The following is a 25930-nucleotide window of genomic DNA, read 5'->3' as shown; positions in this document are numbered from 1 at the left end:
CCGAAGGACGCTTACAGAGCTCGGTTATTTTCGCTTGCTGCTTTTTGTTGTTGTATCCACGGTAATACAATCACGATATATATATATATATATTATATATATACTTCTTAAATTACACAATCAATGTACAAAAAACCAGGGTGCATTGCTGAGACAGGTGGTTGGTTGGGTTTTTTCTGACTTTTTTGTGTTTTTTTTCCTGTTTGCGTACTTGGCAGGGGACGCGGGGCCGGGTGGTACTCGCCCACCATGCCCGGCACATGGTGCATCTCCTGCCTCCGCGAGAACACTTGAGCCCTGGGGCCAAAAAATTCACGAACCCACAGAGGGAGCAGGAGACAAGCGGGAGGGGCGTGCAGGAATATGATGGCATCGATGCTGCTGAGGGTGATGGTATGGAAAAAAATGAGAGATGACCTGTAGGGAAGAGCTTGGGATGGCAAATGTGCCCAGGGCAGAGGGGTTGGGGTCACCATGTTGGGTGGCAGCACCCATGGGTGCTGAGGGGGTCCTGTCCACGCTGTGGCCAGTTGCAGACCCCAAGTGCAGGAAGGGTAGAGCCCCTTGGAGAAAAGCAGAAGGCAGAACCTGTGGCTGTTCCCCTGCTTTGGTGCAACTTGTTCTTCGCCGTCTTTGCCAGGCAGCTGCTTTGCTACCCAGGCTGGGGTCTGCTGCCTGCACTGAGCCTTCCTCATCCTCCGGCTGGCTGCAGCTCCTGCCGGCAACGTGCAAAGCTGGAAGTTGCTTATCCCCCACCCCTGCTCTGCTCCTGCCTCTCTTCAGGAAGGCAGTTGGATGGGGACTGTCCCCAGCAGCATCCAAACTGGTCCCCGCTATCCCAGGCTGGGCGTGAAGGTGCTTCCAGTGGCATCGGGCTGGGGTGGGTCCTTCTCCGAACAGCATTTTAGGGCCATCTCACCCTGGATGTGGTGTGCGCTGGATAACTGCCCTCGTGAAGGGCGATGCTGCTCCCTGTAGCACATCCGGACCATCAGCTCGGGAACCTCCACCCACACCAGACATGTTGACAGCCCAGTCGTGAGGAGGAGGAGGAGGAAGCTGAGGAGCTCCATGGTAGGGCTGGTCCCACCTTGCCTGGGTATCAATCTGCCACCAGCCCTGCCCATGAGCACGGACATGCCCACGGATGGGGCCAGGTGGCTGCGGGGCAGGAGGGGACGTTCATCTCCTTCCTTCGGGGAGGGAGGATGAACCGGGGAGAACAATGCGGAAACACCAAAAAAAAATGGAGTCAGACTCCAATCCCTCTCGCTTTTTGGGGGGTGAATTTGATTGGTCCCAGGAGCTTCAGCGCCATGCATTTTGGAACAGTTCCAGCCAATCAGAAGGCGGCTCATGATTTCAGTATCTTTAAAAACCAACCAATCAGGAGCTCTCACTGGTTGGGCTTTAAGATCTTGAGGTATCAGCTTTTCGCTCAGAAAAAAAATCAACTAACGTAGACGAACGGACAACGTCATCTTTCGCTTCACGTTATCTTAGAAGAAGAAGAAAGCGACTATGCAAAATACTCTTCAGAGACAACTCTTAAAAAAATAAAAGCTTGGTCGGAAAATATGTCTGAATCTCTAACTGTGAGGAGTGAAGGACCAGACGGCAAAATGGCTGGTTGGCTGGTGGAGAGATGGAGACAACGGAGGGTGGATTTATCTGCGGACGGCGACGAGGAGCACACCACAAGACTTAGATTGCCTCCACGTAGTTGGCGGGGTAGAGACCTAGCTGCCCGTTGTCCAAGCGCCCTTTGCACCATCCTTGCTCATCTTCTTCACCAAGTTTGGTTAGTTCATCACCTGGAGAGGAAGGCAGAAAGGGGAGATATCATTGCAGCTGTTGGAGCTTCTTCTGCCACCCTGTTTCTCCCCTGGCTGGAGCTGCTGGGGTTTTCTAGGACTGATCCTGAGCATGCCGGTTTGTAGGGTAGAAAGGCAAGGGGTCACCCATGAGACCTCATGTGCCCTGTCCCACCATCTGTCTGGTCCCAGCTGGGTCTGGGCTCAGCTTGTGCCTTGCCCTTTCTGCCAGTTCAACTTTTTGAAGGGCTGGGATAACTCAGAAATTATTTGAGGGATTTCACACCAAAATGTGGGGGACCCGCAGCTCCGGCAGACGAGCCCCAGCCGACCTGGCACCAGTGATGGACGGTACCTGCTTTGAAGCTGAGCTCATCCTGCTCCTGCCCATCGTAATCATACAGAGCCCGCACCCGCACGCCCTTCCCCGCCGACTCCTCGTCGAAGGGGTTGGTGCCGCCGTTGGCCTCGCTGGTGTTGAAGGAATTGCTGCCTTCGTCATCGGACCACTCGGCGCTGTAGGTCTGCCCACGGTCGTGGCTGCTCACACTGGGGTGGGGGAGAAAGGGGGAGAGGGGCCATTAGAGCGGGCAGGAGGATGGTGGGGTGGGCAGGCACCGTGTGCTGCCAGCATCTGGGAGGATGCTGCAGCTTCCCCGAGGTTACAGGGGAGTGGGGGCTGCAGTGAGCAGGACTCCCAGCTAATGACATGTCCAACAAGTCATGGAGGGAGGACAGAGAAGAGTGGCGGCTGTCACCGAGGACATCCCGCGTCCCCTTGCGTGTCCCCACAGCACTGGCAACGTTTGCACGGGCAAACGCCATGCCTTTCCCATGGCATGTCCCCTCCCTGCTGGCCCTCACCTCCCACGCTCGCCCGCCGGTGCCCCCGTCTCGCCCGTGCTGCTGGCGTTGGTCAGGGTCACTCCCTCGCCCTTCTTCTGCTTCTCCTTCCGCGTTATCGTGTGCGTCAAGTCTGGGTTCCACTCCTGCAAGCACAGAACAACCGGCGCCTGAGCGCCCGGCTGCCCTGCTTGGCTGCCTGCACCCCAACTGGGATGCCCAGCCTCACCTCGAACTGGGGCCAGTTCATGGGCATCCCGGGGCCACTGGTGCTGCGGAACCACCGGAGATCCTCCTGCGCATCTGAGAGGCGGATGGTCTGCTCCAGCTCTCGATAGACGTTGGCGTAGCTGCGAGGAGAGACGTGGGTCAGGGTGCTGCAGGCGGGGGTGGACCCCAGTGGGGTGCCCCAGGGATGGGGTGGGATGGGGACATGCCTAGGTCGTGTCACCTCCTACAAGGCACTGGGGGACATCAGACTCCCACACAACCCTCGGGCTGCTCTGGTACCTCTTAGTGACCATCACGTTGGCCAGAAACCCCTCCGCCTTGTATTGAGGGAATGGGTTGTCCTGGAAGCACTCGGTCCCTCCAGGGCTTGGTTTGCTTTCCAGGCAGCACAAGGAGACCTTGCGTAGGTACTTTCTGCCCAGCCAGCGCAGGAGGCACCTACCTGCTGCTCTCGGCCAGGTTCAGGTGCCTCTTGATGTCCAGGAGCACTTCCTTGAGGAAGCTGAGCCTCTTCTCCTCAAACTGCTGGCACTGCTCAAAGACCTGCTCCATGCTCTCGATGTACTGTGGGGTGCACTTGTTCAGCTCGTCCAGCACCTTCTCGTACTTCTCCTGAGTCTGTGAAGGTGTGGGAGGGTACCTTGGTTATACCTCAAGCACCTCAGAGGCCCTTTTTGGGTACTGAGAGGTTATGGTTTGTGGGTCACCATGCTGGGGAGCCCAGACTGAGGCAAGAGCCTCTATGGGTGAAATCAGTCTGGTTGCCAGAGAAATTTTGCCCCAGTAAAAGGGGTAAATCTTTGTCCTGCTCACACTCCTCAGCACTGCCTGCAAGTCCTCACCCTTCTACAGGAGCATAGGGATGGGAAAACGGGAATGAATGGATGGGAAAGGGGTGTGGTGGCCATTTCCACTGGTTTTCCCTGCCTGATGACTTGTGAGACTGGAGCAGGGCAGCGGCTCGCACCTTTTGCACATCTTGCTTGCACTTTTCCACTTTGTCCTGGAGCTTCTTCTGCTGCTCAGGGGTATTGGACTGCTCTGCCTTGCTGTTGGCTTCCCGGGTCATCGCCAGCTTCTCTTCCTTGCATGCCAGGTGGTAGGCTTTCTTGGCTGTCTCCAGCTGCAGAGAGGAGAAAGAAAAGACATCAGAGTAGCAGTCACAGCATCCCTCTGCCTGCGGGGAGGTGCCATCCGGCTCTCCCAGCCTGGACCGGGCACCCAGAGCTGCAGCTGGGAGATGGCACAGGTGCCCCAGGGCACGCTGCGCTTCTCTCACCTCCTTGAGCTTCTTGGCCCAGGGCTTCTGGGCTTTCCGGAATCCATCCTCAGCCTCCTTGGCCTCCTTGAAGCCTCCCATGATCTGCTTGTGGTAGGCATCCTTCTGCCAGTTCTTGACCTTCTCGAAGTCGTCATTCAGCAGGCTGTTCTTCACCTCCTGGTGCAGCTCGCTCACCTTGTCCGCCTCTGTCATGATGGCACCCCACGCCTTCTCCAGGCTGCCGTACTGGGGACCTGGGGGGCAGAGGGGACAGCTGAGTGTCATTCCACAGCCCTTACCCCCTCCACCTCTACCAGGTGAAGCTGTGATGGTGCACGGGGACCCATGGGACCCAGGTGTCCTGGGGGGGGTGGACTCCCCCTGAGGAAGCCACAGTACCTTTCTCAATGAGCTGCCTCCACCGCTTGGACCAGTCAGTGAGCTGCTGGGCGTAGGACTTCTCAATCTTGGCCCGCTCGTGCACGCAGTTCATGAGGTCATTGCAGAGCCGGTGCCCGTCGTCAATCCGCTTCACCGTGCGCTTGTAGTTCCCCACCTGGGAGGAGGATGGGGATGGGGATGGGGATGGGGATGGGGACAAGGACAGGCAGGCATGGGAGCTGTGGCCAGGCTGCCTGGCTCAGCCCCAGCTGGGGATGGGGGAGGCACTGGGCACTTTGGGGGTGCAGGTATGGAACTGTTGCTTTGGGGCTGCTCAAACCCCACTCCTTTCGGTCCCCTCCATCACTCTGTGCCCCTCGGGGTCAGCCAAGTTGGAGACCTCCAACAGAGCTGGCTCGAACACTGGAGCCACCGCAGCAGGGATGCCCAAAGGCAGGGCTTGCTGCAGGAGGGGAGGGCAGCGCTGTCCCCCCCCAGCCCAGGGGACACCCTGGGATGCAGTGACAGTGGTGGGGGCTCCACGGGAGGAGAGCGTGGCCAGGACTCACCTCCCAGAAGCTGTCGGTTGTTTCCTCTGCAGCCGCTGCTGACTCGTCGTAGGAACCCGACATGGCTCCCGGCGCTGCCTTGGGCGTCAGTGCGGGCACTGGGTGACTCTCGGGCAAACACCAGCCTCATGCACTGAGGGGAGAAGAGGGGGGAGTCATGGCGGGGGGGGTGAGCAGGGGACCCCCATCCCTCCTGCCCGCAGCACCGCAGGACAAGCATCCATCTGCAGAGGACGGGGATGGGGATGATGCCCATTCCAGCTCTGGACCCACAGACCCTTCCAGTGCCTGCCACGCGCCACTTGCTGGGTGCCATCCAAACCCCCCAAAGCTGGCTGTGCTGGGAGAGAGAATCGGGGGGAGCAGCACGGCGGGGAGCTCACCGGCCAGGGGCCTGGCTCGGCACCACGCGACCCTGGGGAGCCACGGCGTGGGGCGAGAGGCCGTGGCAGGGCCAGGGCGGGGGGGATGCACTGCCCAAAGAAATTCTCGACCCAATATTCCACCCTAATCCGTCCTGATCTTCAGAAAAACGGCATCCCCGGAGCGTCACGTGGCCCCGCTGCATGGCTTAACCCTTTGCCGCTTTGCCGAGAGCCGCAGCTGGGGATGGGGATGGGGGCTGGTGGGTGGCATTGGATGGGGATGGAGAGGGGACCACGGTGGCCGTGAGCATCCTCATCATCCCCATCCTGCCCCAGATCCGGACAGTTCTTACACAGGAAAGCGCTGGGCCTGTCCCACATGGCATCTGCCCCAGCATAGGGACAAAGTGGCCATGAACTGCCCCAGTTTCCTCTTGCCACATCCCCAAAAGGGCTGTGGGAGTGGGATGTGGCTGTGGTCCCTGTGCACCATCACTTCACCCGGGAGATGGAGCAGGCAGCAGGAGACCTGCATCCCACCCTGCACCTGGGAGAGGGTGATGGGGTGGGAAGGCAGGGCTGGGGGGTGCGGCGTCCTGGTGCCCCAGTGCCCACCCATGGGGAACAGTTTGGTGGGTGCCCACGCTCTCCAGCTGTGTGCACAGCTGGCCCTGAGGAGCCCACAGGCTGGGGCAAGGCATGGCCCCAGGAGGACGGGGGACCGAAACGGTTACTAGAGCGCGGCGCAGGGCTCGTTGTGCTGGAACTAACAGGGCCTGGCAGGGATTTAGTGATATAACCAGGGAGGCACCAATCCCCGCCGCCCTCCCCAGCCAGTTAAAAATAAACGCATGACTGTCCCTCGCTCAGCCGCCGAGACGCAGATGGATGGGGGACCGCAGCGCAGCCAGCACCGTCCCCCCGCAGCCGGCAGCACGTGGCGCCCGCGCCTGCCTGGCACCCACCACCCTCCCCACCCGTGAAAGCGCCCGACCCCAACACCCACAGGCTGCCCCAGCGCACCCACAGCGGTGGCAGAGCACCCGGTGGCACAAACCCCCGAGGGACCCCGAGCCCGCAGCGTGCCATGCGTGGCCGTCCCTCCTGCAAGCCCCGGGCACAGTGCAGCGCTCAGCGGCCGGGGTCTTTGCTCGCGCCCCTGGTCTCTGTTTTTTTGTTTTGTAGCAGAGGCTGCTCTGGCACGGCAAGGGCACCCTTGGGGTGACAGCCCCAGCCCGGGGCTGGGACAGGGACCCTGGGGAGGGAGCACACCTATGGCTGGGGGTACCCTGGGACCCACGGGCATGTGAGCCGGCCCCAGCCGCCCCCACCAAGCCGGCAGAGCTGAGGCCGTGGGGCACTGAGGGACGTGGCTGCCGCAGCTCCTGCTCTTCACCGTTACCTGGTCTCAGCCACGGCCCTGGGGGTTATTTTTGGCTCTGCATCACTTCCCAGCTAACGCTGCCGCCTTCGTGCCGCTCTCCTGCCACGTACCCCCCCCTCGAGGCGCGACCATCCTCGCACGCCCACGCACAAGCCCGTGCCCCCCCGCCACGCTGGGCCGCCCCGGCTGCCAGCACAGCGTGTGCCGACCCCTCGCCCGCCGCCCCGGCACCGCCGGCGCAGCCCATCACTTCGCATCAAGGCGGCTGGCGGTGATGCCCGGCGCCCGCAGTGCCGGCGGCCGAGCCGCGGCATGGCGAGTTGCCAGCCCCAGCCACGTGCTGCCACTTGGGCACCCTCGGCCGAGGGGGCTCCGCTTCGCTCCCCCCCCACCCCCAGCCCTACGTTTCCACGAAGCCGCCGGAGAGAAGCCGCAAAGGGTTTGGCATCGAGCGACGGTGAAGGGTGTCCCAGCTCCTGCCCCCGCGTGCCCTTGGGTTGCTCCCCCAGCAGCCGCCCCCCCCCCCCCGCATCTCTTTCCCGGTCAGCCCACTCGGTGCTGAGAACCGCCGCAACTCGCCTCACCCACCAGGCAGCTCCTGCCGCTGCCGGTGTTGCAGAGGGGTCTCTGCCCTCCGCGGGGGCCGGGGACGCGGCCGCCGACCCTTACGCAGGCGGGAGGCTGCTGCAATGCAGAGGACTGGCGCTGCCGACGCTGCGGGCATGGGCAGCTGCCTGTACTCCCACAGCCGGCAGCCCTCGCTGGCGGTGCCCTGTCCCCATGCAGGCAGAGACAGCCCGGTTTTGCTGTCCCCTGCCCCTGGCAGAAGAGCCTGGGTGCCTGGAGCATGGAAGGGCTGCAGAGCTTTGGGTCAGTGCTGCTCCAGCATCCATGCTGGCTGCCTCCCTGCCTCCTCTGGCTCCCCAGGGCCCAGGAAGGGCGAGAGGGACAAGCTGGGTACCCTGGGGGGGGCGAGCTGGGCCACTGACTCTCCCTGCTCTCTTTGCCTTTGCCAGAGCTTTGCCTTTGCTGTAACACCGCCATTAAACGCGCAACCCTCCCGGTAGAGCGGCCTTGGGGTGCGCTGTCGAATGGGGGTGCCCCATCCTGGGCTCTGGGGTCCCCGGTGAGGTGCCAGGCATCAGCCCCAACCCCAGGGAGGCTCTGTTCGGGCGGCAAGTTGCTCTGCCTCCAGGTTTTTTGGCTGCCTTGGCCCCAGCACCTCTGCTGCAGCCAAAAAGCAGGTGATGGGGACGTGATACAAGGAACAGGCAGCTGCCTGCACGTGTCCCCATCCTGCCTGCTTCCACATCGGCTGAGCCTGGTGGGGACCAGGGGCCAGGAGGGGCTGCAGACCCTCAGGGTGCGGGTTCTCCTGCTGCAAAGAGCCCTTTGCAAAGGCAGGACGGTGGCAGATGCGCTGCAAGGAGGGGAGGGGAGCAGAGAGCCAGCCTGTGTCCCCATCCCTGTCCCCATCCTGTCCCCCAAGGCAGGAGGTTCCCACTCGTGGTAAACGGGAGGGGGCCGGGTGTCAGCCCTGCTGTGGGGGTGCGAGCGCTAACAGGGCTGGGAGGGGAGTCAGTGACTAATTATTGGTGAAACCACCCAGGGAAGGGGGAAGCCATGCTGGGAGCTGCGCTTGATCTGCAGGGATCAGGGCAAGCAGGGAGCTCCCAGACACCAAACCCGAGCACAAACCGATGCAACGCACGACGTTTCCCTGGTGTAAACTCCTTCTGCAGCCGCAGCATCCTGACACGGAGCTGTGGCCCAGCCCGGCCGGTGCCACCCAAGCCGAGGGCACTGAGGACCCTTGCTTGCCGGAGCACGTGAGCTGGGGACGGGACAGTAATTTGCTGCACGCTGTTGCCTTGTAGTTACCCGGGGACTCCCGGCAGTAAAGCTGAAGCTCAGCAATTGGAAAGGACCCAGTGCTCTGAGCCAGTTTTATTGCAATTAAATGCTAGGACTGACCTGGCCTGTCTAATCAAACTGTCTATGGGCTGCAATGTGAAATATTTGCTACATTTTGGCTCCTTTTGTAAGCACACAAGGCCGATGAGTGCAGGAGTTTAGGGGGAGGGAGTCAGGCTGGGGCTCAGGTTTTTGGCCATGGGGAAGGTCATTTGCTCTCCCTTATCTCAGCACGAGGCTGGTCGAGGGTCTGTCGGGGGGATGCAGCACCAAATGCCACCGTGACGCACCACAACTATCACCACATGAAAACCACTCGTGGCAAAGACAAATGGACTAGAAATGGCCGAGGAAGCCCAGGGGAGCCCAGCAACAGCATCTCCCACCACACAGCAGCAGCTCTGGGGCTGCCATGCAGCTGCATCGGCTGCCGGCGGTACCCATCCTCAGGACCGCATCCACCGTGGGTACCAATGCCCATGTGCTGCTCCCGCTATGGCCAAGTGTGGGGGGGTGAGATCCCCCTGGCACGATGGCAGGTCCTTGGGCAAAGCTGGTGATGCTGATGTGCTTCGCCAGAGGCTTTGCAGCTGCAGGAGCTCAGCTTTCACTGTGGGTTTCCCACCGGCGCAGGGCTGGTCCGTGCAACCCACGGGGCTGGCAAGGGTCGCAGCCCAGGGAGCGAGGGGGGGTGCAGAGGCGTTTGGCTGTGGCATGACTGAGCTGTTCCACACCCCCCCAGAGCCGACATGGACCCTGGAAGGAAACGGTTAAGCGGGTGCTGCTGATTCACGCTGGCAGCTCCGCACCAGACACTGGGTGAGGAGGCAGGAGCAGAGCCGAACCCAGGGCTCAGCAGCCTGGAGGGGCGTGAGCGGCCTGAACAAGCATCCTCCCCCCTCATTATCAAACCGAGCCCAAGGCCAGGCGGGAGGTGAGCCTGGGCCCTTCCCAAGCCACCAGATCCACGCGAGCAGGCTGCGAAAAGCTCATGTCAGGGCTCCATCCTGCATCCCCTGGCAAAACTCCTCTGGCTGCAACATGAGCAGGGTTGGAGCCCTGGGGCAAACAGCCAAACTGTGGCCAGAACCGTGGCCAGACTGGAGGGGACGGGTGTCCCCCATATGGAGGGTGCTTCTCTGCGGGATTTAGGCCAGGGCAGTGCCGTGGGGTTGGCCTGGACCCGGTACACGCAGTTGCTTGAGCGGTGCACGAGGTGGCTGCGAGGGCAGCAGGTTCTTGGAGGTGGCCTGTAGGTAACGTTGGGAAACTTCTGGGAGCCATTTTTCCAGTGAATCCTGTGCAGGATGCGCTTGTGGCAGCTGCCTTGTTTCAGCCGGGGTCATCTGCATTGACCAGGGGGGTCTGAGGATTGGGGGGGGTCTGGCTGCAACAGGGACTTGCTGGACCCTGGCAGGTCAGGGCTTGCAGGCTCCCCAAAACCAGAGCGTTTGCAAAGTAGGTTCAATGATCCAGGAAAGTTACCGGGAGCCACGTGTCCCACATGCGGACAGGAGGATGCCCACCTTGCTGGCTGGGCTGGGGGCCACGTGCTGTAGGTGCTGCTGGGTTGCGGTAGCCAGGAGAGATGCGTCTGCTCCAAGCCCTGGCAACAAACGGCTTTGCACGTTGTGCGCGCTCTGCAGAAACCCTTCACCTTCCTCCGTGCTCCCCAAAGTTACCCTGCTCAGAGCGCAGGACACCCATCAAAGTCTTCTAGGGATTTTACAAGCCTTGTGCAAAGATTTCTGGAAATATGTGTGCCATTTGCAGGTAACGCAAGTGTTTCTCTCCAGGGGACCTTGCAGCCCAGCTCAGGTACAGCAGATGTGCCAGGAGTGTGGATAGGCACCATGGCGAGGTGCAGAAGCAGGATTGTTCAACCCCATGCATGTGCTCAGGCCTGGGGAAGGGAGATGGGGCTGAGCCTCAGCTTGTGGGGTTTCGACTTGCCTTCCAGCTCTGCAGCTTTCTTCAGCCTGCCGCCTTAGCTTGCTGCTGTAAACAAGGATGCTCGGACTCTCAGGCAGGGATTTTTGTGGTCCCAGGAGCGGGGTTTAGGCAGAAATCCAAATATGAGGTTTGCAATTAAACCGAGAAGTAGCAAACAATGGTGGTGGAGGATACGGCGGTGCCATCCCCTCGCTTCCGCATCAGGGAGGGGGGAAACCAGAGCATCATGCGCTGGCACAGGGAGGGGGTCCTGTCCCCTGTACCTTGGCAGGACGGACCCGGGGCTGGTGGTGACAGGAGGTGAATGGGGCTGCCAGGAGCAGGGTGATGTGGAGGGACAGCCCGATTTTAGCTGTCAGTGGTGAGGGAAGGAGACTTGGAGCCGGAGGGGGCTCAGAGAGGGGGTAGGAAAGCTGGGGGGGGGGAAGAGCAAGGGGGAAGCTGGGGGGACAACAGCAAAAGGAGGGGCTTCAGTGATGGGGTGAGGCGCTCATTTGGGCAGGGGGACAGTGATGACATGGACAGCACAAGTCCCCCCACAATTTGCAGTCGGGGAAACTGAGGCACAAACCCGGGAGCGGGGCAGCGTCGCAGAGGGGGTGTCCCTTGCCCCAGCACCCCATCGGACGCACTCGGGGGGTGAAGGTCATCCCCCCCCCGGCCTCCCTGGCTTGCAGAAGGGATCGGGGGACACCGTGTCCTGCCCGTGGCTGGGGGGGGGACGCAAACCCACGCCGTACTGCCCGCTCCTTGCACAACATCCCCCCCCCGCCCTCCCCCCATCCCCATAAGACACCCAGGCATCCCACCCCCCATCCCCACCCGCGCAAAAGTCCCGTCCCCCCCGAAACCCCCATCCTCACAAAGGACCCGGGCATCAACTCTCCCTTCCCAGACTACCCCCAGCAAAGCCCCCGCAGGGGTTAGAGCTTACCTGGGTCGGGCGGGGGCGGGGAGGGGGGGAACGGGACCCGGCCACGGGAACCCCGGGACGGGGGTGGGTTTGTTGGGGTTTTTTTTTGGGGGGGGGGGCGGGTTGCGCTGCGCTGCGCTGCGCTGCGCTCCGCACCAGCCGTGCAGCAGCGGCGGCGCGCACGGCCGCGGGAACGCGCCCTGCCTGCAGCCGCCCGTTGCCGTGGCAACCATGGGGGGGGGGGGAGGATGGAGCTTCTGCCTGCAAAGGTTGCAAAAATCCTCTCCAGGGGATGGACACCCCCCCCCATATCCTTCACACCCGCACACACCCACCCCCCTGCCGCCTTGGCCTGCTGCCCCCCCGGGTCTGCACCCACCCCAGGGTGCTACATTGCTGCCAGCTTCCCCCCCCCCACCCCGCTGCTGTCCCCACCGGGGCCACGCTGAGACCCTCACCCAAGGCACGGTCCCCAGTCACCTGCCCCCGGTGCCAGGTGGGTGCTCAGCACCCAGGGCACAGGGCTACCCCGCTGCATGGGGTGCTGCGGCACAGGGCTGGGGGAGACGGTGGGTGCCAGGGGTCTGCGGCCGGGTGCGTGGGGGTGTCCGGCCCCAGCAGCGCTGCTTGTCACTGCGGGGCTTCATTAGGGCTACGAACGGGACACCCCCCCGCCCCGGGCTGTGCTGCTGGGGAGGGTCTTTGGGGAGCTGAGTGGGGGTACCCAGGGGGTCCTCATCCTGCTGCTCCTTGGGTCCTTGTCCCTCCTGCACAGGACGGGATGGAGCAACGCCATCTCTCCTCTCCTCCCCTGGGTGCTCTGCCACCTCCACGGGTCCCGGGAAGGGGCTGCAAGGAGGGTTTTAGGGCCGAGCCGCAGCTTTTGCAAAAACAAACACCCCAAAATGCCTTCAGAGAGGCAGCCGGTGCCGCCTCCTTGCCAAATGTGCCAGCTGGGAACAGGCTGGCGGGAGAAGCAGAAACAGTCCTTCCCACCTGGTAGGGCTGGGGAAAGCGGGGCTGGGAAAGGGGGTGACGGGGGCTGCACCCCCTTAAGGCTTCTTTGAGGCCAGGGAGCAGGGCAGCTCCCTCCCCACTGCCGTCTGCCTCCTCCAGAGCCCGGGGGCTTGTGCCCGGGGTCACCAGAGCTCGTCACAAGATGCGGGTCCCAGGCTGGAGCCCCCGGCCGGGGCTGTCGGGGAGCCCGGAGGATGCAGGTGGGGGTGGCGATAGGCTGTCCCCCCTCAACTGCCCGAATGCAGCGCGCCTGCATTTCCCCCAGCTCACGGGTGATGTCAGGGAAATTAAAAGCCAGCAGGAGATGAGCGCTTCCAGCCGAGTAACCGAAGCCGCCCGCAGAACCTGCAGTAATGAGGCTGTCGGGCCGCTGCCGCCGGGATCAGGTTGCCCGGAGAATGCGACCTGGTCCCGGGAGGCTCTGCTGGCCTCCGACGCCGGCTCAGCTTTCCCCTAATGAGCACCTTCGACTGCTTAATGAAGCTCCGTGGGGCTCTCCATCCTGCCCGCCTTCCGGCTCCTTCCAGCTTCGTGCCATCCAAGCGTGTCTTCCCACCTCATGGCCAGACAGAAAGGCCCCCCGAAATATTTCATGCCTGGCTGCAGCTGGCAGCGGCGTGCAAAGACCCAAGCGATCTAATGCTCCCCAACACGGGAGCAGGGATGGACTGCGGTTCCTGCAGGTGCCGGGGGAACTTTGCGTGTTGGTGTTTCAGGGTGAGGAACTGGAGGGTGCTGTTTAACTGGGCATCATCCTTGCATGCAACGAGTTGGCAGTTCTCAGCGCAGGGTCGCTGCAGGCGCCGCCGGGTTGTCCCAGCTGCCTTCTGCCCTGACAGCATCCACGCTGCAGAGGAGCAAATGTTCTTGGCATTAAGCACTGGGTGACAAATGCTCTCTGGGAGGGTGATGGGGGGGGACCTCAATGACTTGGGGGGCGTTCCCAGTCCTAACAGCCTATTGCCACCAGCTTTGTGGCAGATGTGGTCCATGCAGGTAGGACTGACCCATGTCTCCTTCCCTGGCAGCTCAGGCTGCTCGGTGCTGGTAGCAGGCAGGATCCTTGCCTCCACAGCACGAGGCTCCCGCAATGAGTCTCAGCCGGTTCCTTCACCAAAAATTTGGCCACAACAAACTTTTCCCTGGCTCTCGCCATCCTACCGCTTACTATTTGCCGTGGTAAGAAATTTCCCCTCCTGTAAAATGAGTTTTCTTGTGGGAAGCAGCAGCCAGTATTGGCAGGAAATAAGCCCTGATTTATTGGGCCACTTGCCGCTCTGAAATTATGGCTCTTTGAGCGCCACAGCAAACTGAGAAGAAAAGCAAATTAGCCCACACCATGCTATCGCAGGTGCCAGCAGCCTGCCTGAGCAGAGAGTGCGGGCAGGAGAGGAGAGAAATGCCACTAGCTATCAGCCGCTCTGCCCATCACCCAGCTCCGAGTGCCAGCCTTTGCATGAATAAGGGGGGGATTTTCAAGCATGGCCTGCTCCCATCTGCCTCCCTAGCAAGGAAAGGAAAATGCATTTCCAAAATCACGGCAGAGCCCCCTGTTATGGTGCTCTCTGCTGAGCTGGCCGGTACTGGGAGCACTGGGAGAGCCCCCAGCCCATGGGTGCTCCAGGGCAGGCTGATTGGGGATGAGGGCAGAGAAGGATCCTGGCATCCTGCTCCGAGCCCATTCCTGGCCTCCTGCTGCCCCTTCCCACTTGATGCCGGGCACAGAGAGGAGCCTGAGCTGGAGCTTGTGGAGCCGGATGGGACCAGTGCCCCTGTGCTTGCCCCATGCCCAGGCTGTGCCCCCGCCGCGGATGTGCTGCTGGTCCCAGGAGCCCTCTCAGGCTTGCTGGGAGAATGCAAGCGCAGGGCTATTTTGCATCTCTAATTAGCAGCAGAGGATAATTGGCCGCTCTGCAGCAGTTACGCAGAAAGGCAGCCATTGTGGAGGGCCCCGGCGCGGGGCAGGTGCTGCCAGAAACCCAGCTCCCACCAAAACAATCCCCTTCTTGTCTGCTCATAACGGGCCCTGGGGGCATCCTCCGAGCCCTTCCGAGGAAGGGGCCAGGGACAGGACATAAAGGCTCCATTTTTCCTGGGGAACTGCGTGGAGCTCGGTGCAGGCAGCTGCCTGGGAGGACCCCATACGTATTGCCCATGGCCACAGTGACGGCAGTGCTGGGGCCTCGCTGCCTCCTTCCCCCCCCCATGCTGTGCCATGCCGAGGGCAGACAGATGCCATCTCGGCCCCTCCGAAAAGCTGCTGGCTGGATGTGGCCTCTCCTTCTCCAAGACTCATCTGCAGAAACACGGCAGGGTCCTGCGTTCGCCTTCAAGGTGTTGCACAAACACCAGCCGGGCTGGCTGCCCTGCGGGGACAAAGTCTGTCCCTGGGCAGAGCCGCTCGCAGAGGTCTCCTCCTCCGGCCGAGCTGTGCCGGGGGAGCCCAGCTCCATCCCAGATCCATCACGGCCCCGGCAGCATTGCCTTCCGGCACGGCCAGGGGGACCAGCAAGGTTGGGGACACGGGATTTCCAGCAAGGGGGATCCCACGTGGAGCCAAACCCAGGCTTTGGCTCGCTGCAGGACGTGGCCCCGGTGCAGACGCACTTTGCCGGCGCTGATGTTCTCTTCCCTTTCTCGCCCTGCCCCTGTGCACGTCACTAATGGATGCTTGCCAGCTGCCCGGGCTTGCCTTCCTCAATCCTTTTACAGTTAAATCCAGCTCCCATCCTGCTGCAGCCCTTTCGGCAGCCGCACACCCTGGGGAGAGGTGGGAGAGGAGGGGGCCAGCACCAGCCACAGGGTGGTCATGGATCGGTGCAGACCCCGGGGCAGGGTCAGCACCTTCAGCAGTGGCTGAGCCAGTGGCTGATGAATTCCCCAGTTTTCTCTGGGCTCCTGCAATGGGAACACAAAATCCTGGGAGGTAGGAAGGACCCTCAGGGCTTCAGCCGGGGTTTTGGGGTCAGGCATGGTGGGAGCTGCAGTGTGGCACCGCGTCCTTGTTTGGGGCCAGCGGTGCGGTCCCCAGGCCGGTACAGCTGTGCTGCGGCAATGGCCTTGCCCCAAATATTTGGCTTAGGGATTGGGTTTGCCCAGGGAAGGTGGTGCGGGGGCCAAGAGAAGCAGGAGCAGACCAGGAGGCTGCCGGGGAAGCTCTAATCCGTTTAGCAAAGCGCTTGCTTTGCCATTTCCAAGGCAGGCGCAAGAGCAGCAAAGAGGAGATGTAGGCAGAGGTGGGCAGCGCAGCAGGATGAGGCGGGCAAGGGCAGCTCTCCTGCTCCATAGGACAAGCTGGGAGATGCATTTCTCCTGGGGGTTGCTGCAATTGTCGCAGCATCCCAGGGGCTGCCCTGGACAGGGCGGGGGGCGGGGGGGTGTCCTCCCCCCAGCTCCATTCCTCCTCTCCCAGAGAGGAAGAAACAAGGTGATAAAGTGGTATTAAAGCTCCAGCATGACATCAAGCAGCTCCAGGTGCCTTGGAATGTGCTGCATCCATCAGCCCGTCCTGCCCTAGGGCTGCACCAGCCACCAGCTCTGCCCGGGCAGCCCGAAATGCCCAAAACGCACAGGCACAACCCCCGGGTGGGTGCGAGCCTCCCCCAGCCCTGTGCACCCTGCAGGGACCCCTGCTGCTCCCTCCGGCTTCCCGGGGCAGGCAGTGGTCCCTCCAACCACCCTGCTCAACGTAGCACGACCCCAAAAATCACAGCTCTATTGCCCCATGTGCCTTCTGAGCTCACACCCTGGGGGCAAATGTGGGCTGGGGGGGGGGGGGGCGGGGCGAGCATTGGCCCCTGCCTGCATCTGGGAAGGCAGAACCCCCCGGCAGCGCCTGGGCTCAGCCTAAGCCGCCTTGCAGAGCCTCAGCTCCCTGCCAGCTGCTCGGGCGCCGCGGTGCCCGGGCCTGTGGCTGACGGGATTAGGGACCTCCATGGGGGGCTCTGCCATGAGCTCAGCTCTAGAGCACCCGGGAGCTGGGCAGGGGCTGAACTCCTTCGGCCGCAGGGCTTGGAGCAGGAACTTGTGTTTCTTGCCGGGTATGATGATGCCAAACACGTCTCAGGGAGGTGGCGGGGGGGGAAGACAAGCACAGTTGCTGCCAGCCCCCCCGACTGCAGGCTGTCCCAGCTGGGGTCCCAGCCCTCCCTTGTGCATCCATGGGGGGCTGGAGGGACCCCGCGCCCAGAGCTGAGAGCAGTGGTGCCAGCCCCCAGCATGGCTGCGCAAGCGTGGCCCTGGTGCATCCCTGGCCCTGCGGTCAGCCTGTGGGGCCAGCAGCCCCCCCATTGAAGCCCCCTGGGCACCCTGGGTGCAGTGGGTGCCTGAGTTTGCTATGGGGGCAATGGGCACAGCGTGCAGAGTGGGGCCGTACAAGGGCTGGTGCACGCTGCATCCCACCAGCTCCATGGTGTCACGTCTTGTGAGCCCCCCCGAAGCTCTGCCCTCTGCCAGACCCCTGCCCAGACCCCTGCCTAGACCCCTGCCAGAGCCCTGCGCCTCGCTGCTGCTTCACACCAGACCCCAGCTCCCCCGGGAGGTGCAGGCAGCTGGGCAGCGACCTGCGGGACCCAGACTGCCTTCCCACCCTGCCAGAGACGCCGCGAGGCCAGGAAAAACGGGTAAACCCGAAATCTAGGGGGGGGGGGAACCCGAGACGGATGGAGAGCCCCACTCAGCACAATCTGGCAGAAGTTGGAAATTGTTTAAAATGGGTCAGGGAGCTGCTCTGCCGACGTGGGTTTCATTTCCCAGCAAGCAACCACCGGCACGGTGGGGGGGAGGACGACCCCCATTTGAAACCCACCACCAGCCAGGGACCACCGGAGGGGACTGGGGGTGACGGCACTGTCACGGCGCACCGAGCCTCGAGCATCCCATCTGCCACCTGGGGACATCGCCACCGTCACCTGCCGTATGCTGGCAACCCTCGCGGCGGCAAGCCCCAGCCAACCCACCCACGCCAACCTGCCGCCTCGCCGGGAGCCAGGTCAGCCCCAAATCTGCCGGGAGCCGCACGGCGGTACCTTTGGGACGTGGGGACGCTGGCGGAGCGGGGCTGGCTGCCTCTCGCCGGGGCTGGCTCTGCACATCGGCTGGAAGGTCACGGCAGATGGGGAGGAGGGGGGTAAAGATCAGCACGGAGATTAGGGAGGCATTTTTAGCCAACCAATCGCCGTCCCGGCGTAACGACTCCTTGGCCGCACAAGGTGAAAACACACGACTGCGGAGACGGATGGGAATAAGCCGGGAGCCCCGCGTGGCCTGGCTGGCGGCGGTGGCGGGGGGTCCCCAGGCTCCCCGTCCTCCTCCGTGTGCTTTCGTCCCCTCCTGCTCTTCTCTTCTCTTCCCTTCCCCTGCAAGCGTTTGCTCGCAGCCTCCCTTCCTCTCCCCTCTCCCCATCCAGAGGGGGGTCGGGGGGTGCCATGTGGCGAAGCCCCCCTGGGTCCAGGGTGTTTGCGGGGGACGTCTCCCCTCCGCTGGCCGCGGAGCTGGCTCCTGTCGCTCTTGGGCTGTTCAAACCTCCAAAAAGGGCAGGAGCAGCCCTGGTCTGGGGGGGGAACATTGCACAGGGTGGCCCTACGGGGACACAGCTCCGGTCCCCGCCATTGCACCCTGCCCGGGCCCACCGCACCCCCCCGCCCGACCAGTCTGGAGAGGCTGCAGGCAGGGGGGCTGCAGGTGGTCCCCCCCCATCTCCCGGCCAAGCGTTTTGGGGCGCAAAGAGGACTTTGTGTGCCTCCAGTGAGCGCCGAGCCCTTTGCTCGGGTGTGTAAGCCCGGCGGGGAGCAGCCCCGGGGTGGGGGACGTGTCTCCCCCGGGACCCCAGCCAGGGCTTTACAGCCCGGCTCCAAAGGGCGCTGCCGGCGGGACGGGCTGCGGTGACGCCCGGGATGCCACGGCAGAGCACCGGGCACCGGTGGTCCCGGCTCCCTGCCACTCTCCTGGCCTCAAAGCAGGGGAGCGGGACCCCCCACCTGAAATGGCCGCCGGTGCCCGGGGCAGGGGGGAAGGAAGCCGTACTTGGGGGAACTTAGGGGGGGTGTCTTCACCCTGGTACCCCCCGGGGTAGGATCAGAAAGCGTCCCACGGCTGGGGACAGCCCGGCCATCGCTCCTGCCGTGTGGGGATGTCACTCGTGCCCCAGCATGGACACAGGCCCGGGCTCCCTACCCACCCACAGAGCCCCTTCCCCTCCAAAATGGGGGGGGGTGTCGGGGTCAGCGCGGGTGTCGGCCCCCATGGCCACGCTGGGGTGGGGGCGTGACACGAGTGGGGGGTGTGGGACACGAGTGGGGATGTGGAAGGAGTGACACGAGTGGGGACATGGAAGGGATGTCACGAGTGGGGACGTGGAGGGGCACGTCTGTGGCTGGGACGCGGAGGGGCGGCACTGGGGGGGGACGCGGGGGGGTCTCGGGGCCGGGGACGCCGCTGGCACAGCCCGAGGTGGCGGTGACATTTCCCATCAGGCACCGCAAAGGGCACCCCCACGGCCAGGCTGGAGGGGGCCTTCGCTTCCCGCTCAGGCAGCGCCGCAGCCACCCGCGCCGGCAAGGAGGGGGGCCTTCGGGAGGCCGGAAGCGGCAGCGCGACGCATGCGTACTCCTTTCCGCTCTTGGGCCCGCCGCTGCTGCCACGGTGAGGCCGCGCTCTGGGCCCGTATCGGTCTCGCATCGGCGCCATCCCGGGGCGGCGTCCTGGGGGCCGCTGCTTGGCAGTCGTGGGGAGCCCTCACCCGGCCCCCCGCGGGGGGATTTCCGGGATGGGGGGATCTAGGCCCGAGTTTGCGGGGCGGGAGGGACCGGGGGGCACTAGGCCGTGGGGAGGTCCCGTTACCGGGGGGCCAGGCCTCGGGCTGGATGGCCCTGGGGTGGAGCGGCTGCCCCAGGCTCCCCCACGCAGGCTGCAGGGGCAGTTCCCTTCAGTTCCCACCGGTGAGACCGGGGCATTCCACTCCGAGAGGCTCCCGTCGTGGAGGTCCTGGACCGGCCGCGGGCTCTGCCCTGTTCGGGGCCGGCGCGGGGCTACGGCTGGCGAGGGTGCCCAGCCGCTCAGCAGCTTCGTGCGTGCTGTAGTGCCCCGAGTACCAGGATCTCTGCGGTTCCCTGCTGCTCGGGCCAGATCGTCCCACTCCCGGGCCCGACATGTCGGGAAGCATCGCCCGGAGTCGAGCGTCCCCTCGTTGGGGTGCGATGGCAGCAGCGCGGCTCTGGTGCGGGCCTATGGGCCTCGGGTGCGCTCCTGTGCTGCCAGGATCAGCTCCCGGCTCTGAGGAGGGAGTGCGAGGCTTCCTCGCCTCCCGAATCAAGTGTGAATTAACAACAGCAGCATAAGTGCGCTTAGGCCCCTGGCACCGGTGGTAGAGCCGAAAGGTGCCTTTACACTGAGCTGTGCCTCTGCCCCGCCTGTGTCAACCCTTGTTTCTTGTTTTCACTGACATCAGCTAGTTTACAGTCTTTACTATGGTGATGTGAGTTAATGTTAATGATCAAAATTTTGGACTGCTTACTTTTCCTTCACAGGAAAGCAATGGGAAGGGATGCCCAGCAGCTCAGGTGTTGAAAAGTAGTTCAGAAAGTTCTGGGAGACAGGAAGCTGGGGGGTGTAACTTAAGTGTTATGCTTTTTGTACAAACCAGCACTGTTGTTATATTATTACTTCTGGTAGACTCCTGAATGCATCTATTTTAAATCACCTGTATTTATTGTCTGCCGCTGACCTCTTGTTTAGATGTTGATGCCCAAGAAGAACCGAATTGCCATCTACGAACTCCTTTTTAAGGAGGGAGTGATGGTGGCCAAGAAGGATGTCCACATGCCAAAGCACCCTGAGCTCGTTGACAAGAACGTGCCCAACCTCCACGTCATGAAAGCCATGCAGGTACGGAGGCGAGGGCCGGGCTGCCAGCCAGCTGGGGTCTGGGCACATGAGATTGTTGTGTACTTATGAATAAACATCGTCAACCGATATCAAATAAACGTTGCCTTGCATTTGCCATTTCTTTCATGTTACAGTTATTTTCCCATTTTCCTGATTTTTGCTATTTCCTCTTTGAGTTATTGTTCCCCACAGACTGTAGAAGGTTATTCTTTTGTGGATCCACATCTCTAGCTCAGTTTTTGAAGCTATGATACCTCTATGTGGAGTAGCCTTGTATTTTCTCACAGAATGGGAATGATGCTGTAATTTTGTCCTGTGCATGTGAACTTTTTATCTGTTCCTAAATCTCTATTGCCCATGTAACCCCAGTTAAGCTCTTGTGTTCATAAAAGCATCTGGTGAGGGTACTGATGGATCATACATGAAATAATTGAGAATTCTCTCTCTAGTCTCTGAAATCTCGTGGTTATGTGAAAGAGCAGTTTGCGTGGAGGCATTTCTACTGGTATCTGACCAATGAGGGCATCCAGTACCTGCGTGATTACCTTCACCTCCCACCCGAGATCGTCCCCGCAACCTTGCGCCGGAGCCGCCCGGAGACTGGCAGACCACGGCCCAAAGGTAAGCGGTGGTTGAGAGGTGACGGCCGAGTCAGCAGGAGGAAGCAGGGCACGAAGTTAAGCGTGTTAGACAGCGCAGGTGTGGTGGACAGTCAGCTGAATGTCAGCTTCCAGCATGGACTGGTGTGAGCTGCTGTGATTTTTGGATGTATAAACATGAGTAGATCAAGGAGACGTGTGTAGGTTTATTGCTTTTGTATTTGGCACTAGTTTGATGGCTGCTGGCCTACTGAAAAGTTGCAGAGGGCTAAAGAAAGACTGACTGAGAGAAACGCTTTCAGTGTGGGACTTGGCTTTCTCTGCTAACACAGGTGCCTGGAATTGCTGAGGGCAGGCACGCTGAAACCGCATGCTGTGGATCGAGGTACCAGTTGGTGCCCAGACATGGCTGAGGTCTGAGACGGAGGATGTCTGTAGCTGCCGGGGCTTTTAAAAAACTGTTCTTGTCAGGGAAGAGCCTGCTGCAGTTCTTCCTCAGGAAGATGGTGTGTGTGGTGCTGGTCTAGTCCAGCAGGTACAGAGAACCTTGTCTCTGGCTGAGTTATCCTTAGAACAACTACCTGGGAGGCTGTTGAATGAAAGTTGGGTGGCCTTGGCTAGGATTGCTGAGATAGGGAGCAAACTCGAATTCGGGTGTAGCATTCAGGCACAGGATTCGATGACTAAAAGCAAAAGCTAAGCTTGGGTGCTGGCTGTGCTTCACATGGGGGTTCAACCGTGGTACCTGCGGTCAAGTTGGATAACCACAGTTCTGGCTTTATCATGTACACTTAACACGCTGTTAAGCTGTTAAGCAAGTCAGATTATTAAAGCTGCCTTCGCTTTTTTAAAGATTTACAACAAATACGTGTGGTATGTAGGGCTCATTATTCTGATTTTTTTCTTGGTGGGTTTTTCATAATCCAAAGTGAAGGAGATACTGGTCATGCAAACATATGTGCTGCTGATGCTGACCTCTCAGATTGCCCACAGCTGCCTCTGCACAGGTGCCTCCCTGCAAAATGTGTTATAGACCCACCTGCAGATGGCTGAAACGTATTTCCAGAAGGTATTATTCTCTGGTTGCAAATAGCAATGTTAAATAATAAAGTTTGAGTTGCAGACCTGCCTCTCTAGTCCACCCAAGGCAGAAGCTACGCTTTTTCCTTGTGGGTGCTTGGTGTTGGCCTGTGAATGTCTTGTGAACCATTTTGATAGCCTTTGTGGTGAGCAAAGTCGTATAATAGTGCAGTATAAATAAACTTGAGGTGAATGTGCTGAAGCCACCATGCCCCTCGGTTCAGTTCTGAAAAGGTTACTGTGTTGCAAGCTAATAATTCAGAATGAGAAGGATAGTTACTTTGCTTGTATGTATTTGGAAATGCTCTGCATAATCCCTTCTGCTTGGTTTTCCTGGTTTCTGGTCTAGTAGTAGAGAAGAAACACCACAGTGCAGAATGCAGATTGTAGAATTGCCCAGAAGATCTTTGGGGAGATAAAAACTTCTGGAAACTTAGAAGGGAGAAAGTTACTGCAGCTGTGGTTGGCAGAACAGCATTGCCTGGTCTCTCAGGGCAAGAAATGGTTTCTTCTTCCTCAAGGCAGGACATGGTGAGTCTTCTGCCTTGTGTGCCTCTTGTGTTTACCAAGAATAATGTTACAGATGTTGTCCTGCCCTTAAACCAGATCTTGCTCTGTGAAAGAGGAGTCCTGCATGAGAAAGCTCTTTCTGGTAGATGGTAGGAGTCCAGTCTTCTGCTTGTGAGCTGCATCGTATCCCATCCCCAAGGACTGGGGACGGCGGCTGTGGGGTGCCGAGGAGTTCACCTGCATCTCCTGCAACTTGTTTTTTAGCCTAACAAAACTGTAGCATCATCTGCTTCAAAGGAAAGAATTGCATTGAAACTAGGAAGATGATGGTTTCCTTGATCTCTGAGTAGCATTGGATGTTATCAAATTTATTCTTTAGATGCTGTGTTTATCCAGCAAGCTGAAGAAACTGCATATGTAATGGGAGGGTGGGGCTTACAGTTCCTGGCTGAAATGTGTTCAGGGTTTCTGTGGTGAGATAGCTTCACTTTGCAGCATCACAGCCCTTTTCAGTGCAGTGCCAGTGACCTCATTCAGTCCGCACCTTGGCAGGGTTAGCTGGTAGGGCTGCACAAATTGTCAGTTTCTGTGCTCTTTTTCTGTGGATTACCTGCCTTAGGCTGCAGCAGACTAGGAGTTGCAGAGGTGTGTGTGGATGGTGGTGCAGAATCCAAGCTTATGTGTCTTGTTTGACCTCTTGAGGTTTTGGTGCCTTTTCTGGTACTTTTGTGCAGTGCTACTGACTCTCTCAAGTAAGGCTTGGTACAAAAGCTGGAACAGTCTAAAGCAGGTTTTGGACTACTGTGTATTTGATATTTGAAGTTTGTGTCTCTGTTACAGATGTAAATGAACTGTTAGAAATTAAGGCTGGACAGATATAAAGTTTAAAAAAAATAAAACCGTTGGCTAGAGAATATAATGGTTTAACCTGACAGACAGGAAGGACGTAGTAGCACTTGTAGGATAAGTTAATCTGTTTGCACATCAGTGGGTAGTGTTTCTCTTTGTAATAAAAGCATCTATTGTAAGAACTGTTTTTTGTATGAGAAAACTAGTGCCTGTAGTATAAATCAAGCCTGTAGAAGTGCGTGATTCGTGTTTTCCTGCAGCATGCTTGAGACTGCTAGTAGTACACTGTGGTGCATCAGGCAGCAACTTCCCTTAAATGTGTCTTACTGCCTGGGCATGAAGACCTTGGCCTGGTGCTGTGGGAGTATATTTCATCTTTGATGCTCAGGGCAAACCCCGTAAGAGTGGCGCAAAGGCTGGCAGTTCCACCACATCTGTTTCTTTCCTGCAAGTGTTCTGTCTGATATTAATCTGCTGTTACATAGATAATCTGCTCTTAATTTTATTAATCTATTCCATTGTGGAGGATTTGTGATACTGATAGTGTAGTTGTATTTTAGGTTGGGATCAGCATGTCATGCAGTTTGTGACTTAGCTGCGAACAAGCTTGTCGGACATGATGGATTCCCTGTATTTCTGATTTTTTAATTATTTTTGGCTCTGATGAAGGCCAGGAGACTGTTGAGATGATGCTGTAAATCCATTTTTCACATTATTTAACTTCAACCCAAGCACAAGCTGGTGCACTTAAGCAGATTTCACCCTTAAAGTCATGTTTTCCTTGTAACACTTTTTTGTTCGGGTTTATATACACTGAGCTGTCTAAGGTGCAGCTCTGTTGGTAGATGTAATGCTTAACTGGAGGGCTTTTTTCTGCCTTGAGATGCAGGGTCACCCATGGAATGAGTTGTTTGTGCCCTAGGTAAGCAATGTATTTGATGTTGCTTTTTTCACTTTCAGGTCTGGAAGGTGAACGCCCCGCACGTCTTACTCGGGGAGAAGCTGACAGGGATACATACAGACGCAGTGCTGTTCCACGTGAGTGTCTGTCATGTTCCTGTATGAATATCAGGCCAACCTTGCTCTTTGTGCAGTTTATCTCTTTGGGAGAATTGTCTTCAGTATTGGCCTCCTTTCAGAAGAAAAGGGGAAAATTAGACTCTTGGCGTAGCTTAGGCATTTACGCAATAGAGTTCATCTGTATCTGCTGATGGATGTGATTCTTTTCTTGAATCTTGTCAAGCTGGACTGTGGGATTTTCTCTGGGGTGGGTTCAGTAACTCTCCAACAGTCTCAATAATAGCTATTTCACTTTGCTGTATTTTGCCTCAGTTTTAGTTGTCTTTGATTGTAAACCTTTGATTCCAACCAGGAGCACGCTGTACTTGGGGAGTGGATTCTTTGGTTAGTAACTCATTCTTCTCTCTCTTCAGCTGGTGCTGACAAGAAGGCTGAGGCTGGTGCTGGAGCAGCCACTGAATTCCAGTTTGTGAGTATTTGCGTACGAGATTTGCTGCCTTTATTGAGGGTTTGATTAGGAAAAAGCAGATGGGTCATATCTGCATGCTCTTCAGTGTGGTGCTTCTCAGGTATGCCAGCTGGGGTTAGGTATTTGGCTCTGACTGTGTAACAGAGGCTGGTGACTGTTACCCTTACGCCCAGCTCGCTGCATTCCTGTTGGGGAAACTACGTGATGGCCTTGCTGCTGTGATGGGAAGCCAGTGACACATTTGAGAACCAAGCTGAGCTCTCTGGAGGAAATGCATGATTTTATACATCAGAAATAGAAGAGTTTTAGACCTGATCCACAGAGCTGGCTAGGGTGGGTTGATTTTGTTCTTGGTATCACTCATCTGGTTAACCTGTGTCAGGTGGCTAGTCTCAGAACAGATCAGAGTTAGGCTATGCTTGGAGCAGGGGGTGCTTATCAAAGTAATGCAAAGTTGGGGAAAGAAGGCTAGCTATTTTATGATGTTGGTGGTTCTTGCTGCTGTGTATTTGCTGTTGTCACTTGCTTAATATGGTGACTTCTAATGCTCTTCCTTTTCTGTTGCAGAGAGGTGGATTTGGTCGTGGACGTGGTCAGCCTCCTCAGTAGAACTTCCTGCTCGTGTTTTGTGTATAATAAAATAGGTGAAAATGCCACCTGGGTTGCATCATTGTGTCGTTTTTAAGTGCATAAATCTAGAGCTCATGTAGTAGAGGTGACTCAAATCTTTGGCATGTGTAACAGCAGTAGTGGAATAACTTGTGATTAGAAAACAGGTTGTAGAAGAGGAACTTTGTAGGTTTGGTGGTTAGTGACGTAGGGTTTCGCTAGTGTATAGAGGTGATTCTTATGGAGGAATGAGGAGCATTGGTTC

General features: G+C 59.1%; 2 protein-coding genes across 5 annotated transcripts; one reads left to right on the top strand and one right to left on the bottom strand.

Moving 5' to 3' along the window:
- Positions 1-6: 6 nt before the first annotated feature.
- On the bottom strand, positions 7-17806 carry PACSIN1 (protein kinase C and casein kinase substrate in neurons 1). 3 transcript variants are annotated; one of them, XM_069771018.1, is made up of 10 exons: positions 17673-17806; positions 5100-5232; positions 4549-4705; positions 4168-4403; positions 3856-4011; positions 3331-3506; positions 2887-3007; positions 2679-2803; positions 2170-2363; positions 7-1814 (listed from the first exon to the last, which is right to left on the bottom strand). In XM_069771018.1, exons 2-10 carry the CDS (start codon positions 5160-5162, stop codon positions 1705-1707), a joined length of 1338 nt encoding a protein of 445 aa, XP_069627119.1. In that variant the 5' UTR covers positions 5163-5232; positions 17673-17806; the 3' UTR covers positions 7-1704. The 3 variants fall into 3 exon arrangements, with proteins under 3 accessions (XP_069627119.1, XP_069627121.1, XP_069627120.1); XM_069771020.1 differs by lacking the exon at positions 17673-17806 and adding an exon at positions 11650-11727; XM_069771019.1 differs by lacking the exon at positions 17673-17806 and adding an exon at positions 5483-5639.
- Positions 17807-19179: 1373 nt separating this feature from the next.
- On the top strand, positions 19180-25712 carry RPS10 (ribosomal protein S10). Of its 2 annotated transcripts, none has more exons than XM_069771023.1 (6): positions 19180-19287; positions 20380-20529; positions 20979-21150; positions 24528-24605; positions 25001-25056; positions 25624-25712. In XM_069771023.1, exons 2-6 carry the CDS (start codon positions 20380-20382, stop codon positions 25663-25665), a joined length of 498 nt encoding a protein of 165 aa, XP_069627124.1. In that variant the 5' UTR covers positions 19180-19287; the 3' UTR covers positions 25666-25712. The 2 variants fall into 2 exon arrangements, with proteins under 2 accessions (XP_069627124.1, XP_069627125.1); XM_069771024.1 differs by lacking the exon at positions 19180-19287 and adding an exon at positions 19346-19369.
- Positions 25713-25930: the final 218 nt, after the last annotated feature.

Source organism: Haliaeetus albicilla, chromosome 26, assembly GCF_947461875.1.
Source record: "Haliaeetus albicilla chromosome 26, bHalAlb1.1, whole genome shotgun sequence".
NCBI classification, from domain to species: domain Eukaryota; kingdom Metazoa; phylum Chordata; class Aves; order Accipitriformes; family Accipitridae; genus Haliaeetus; species Haliaeetus albicilla.
This window is presented reverse-complemented; position numbering and strand designations above follow the sequence as displayed.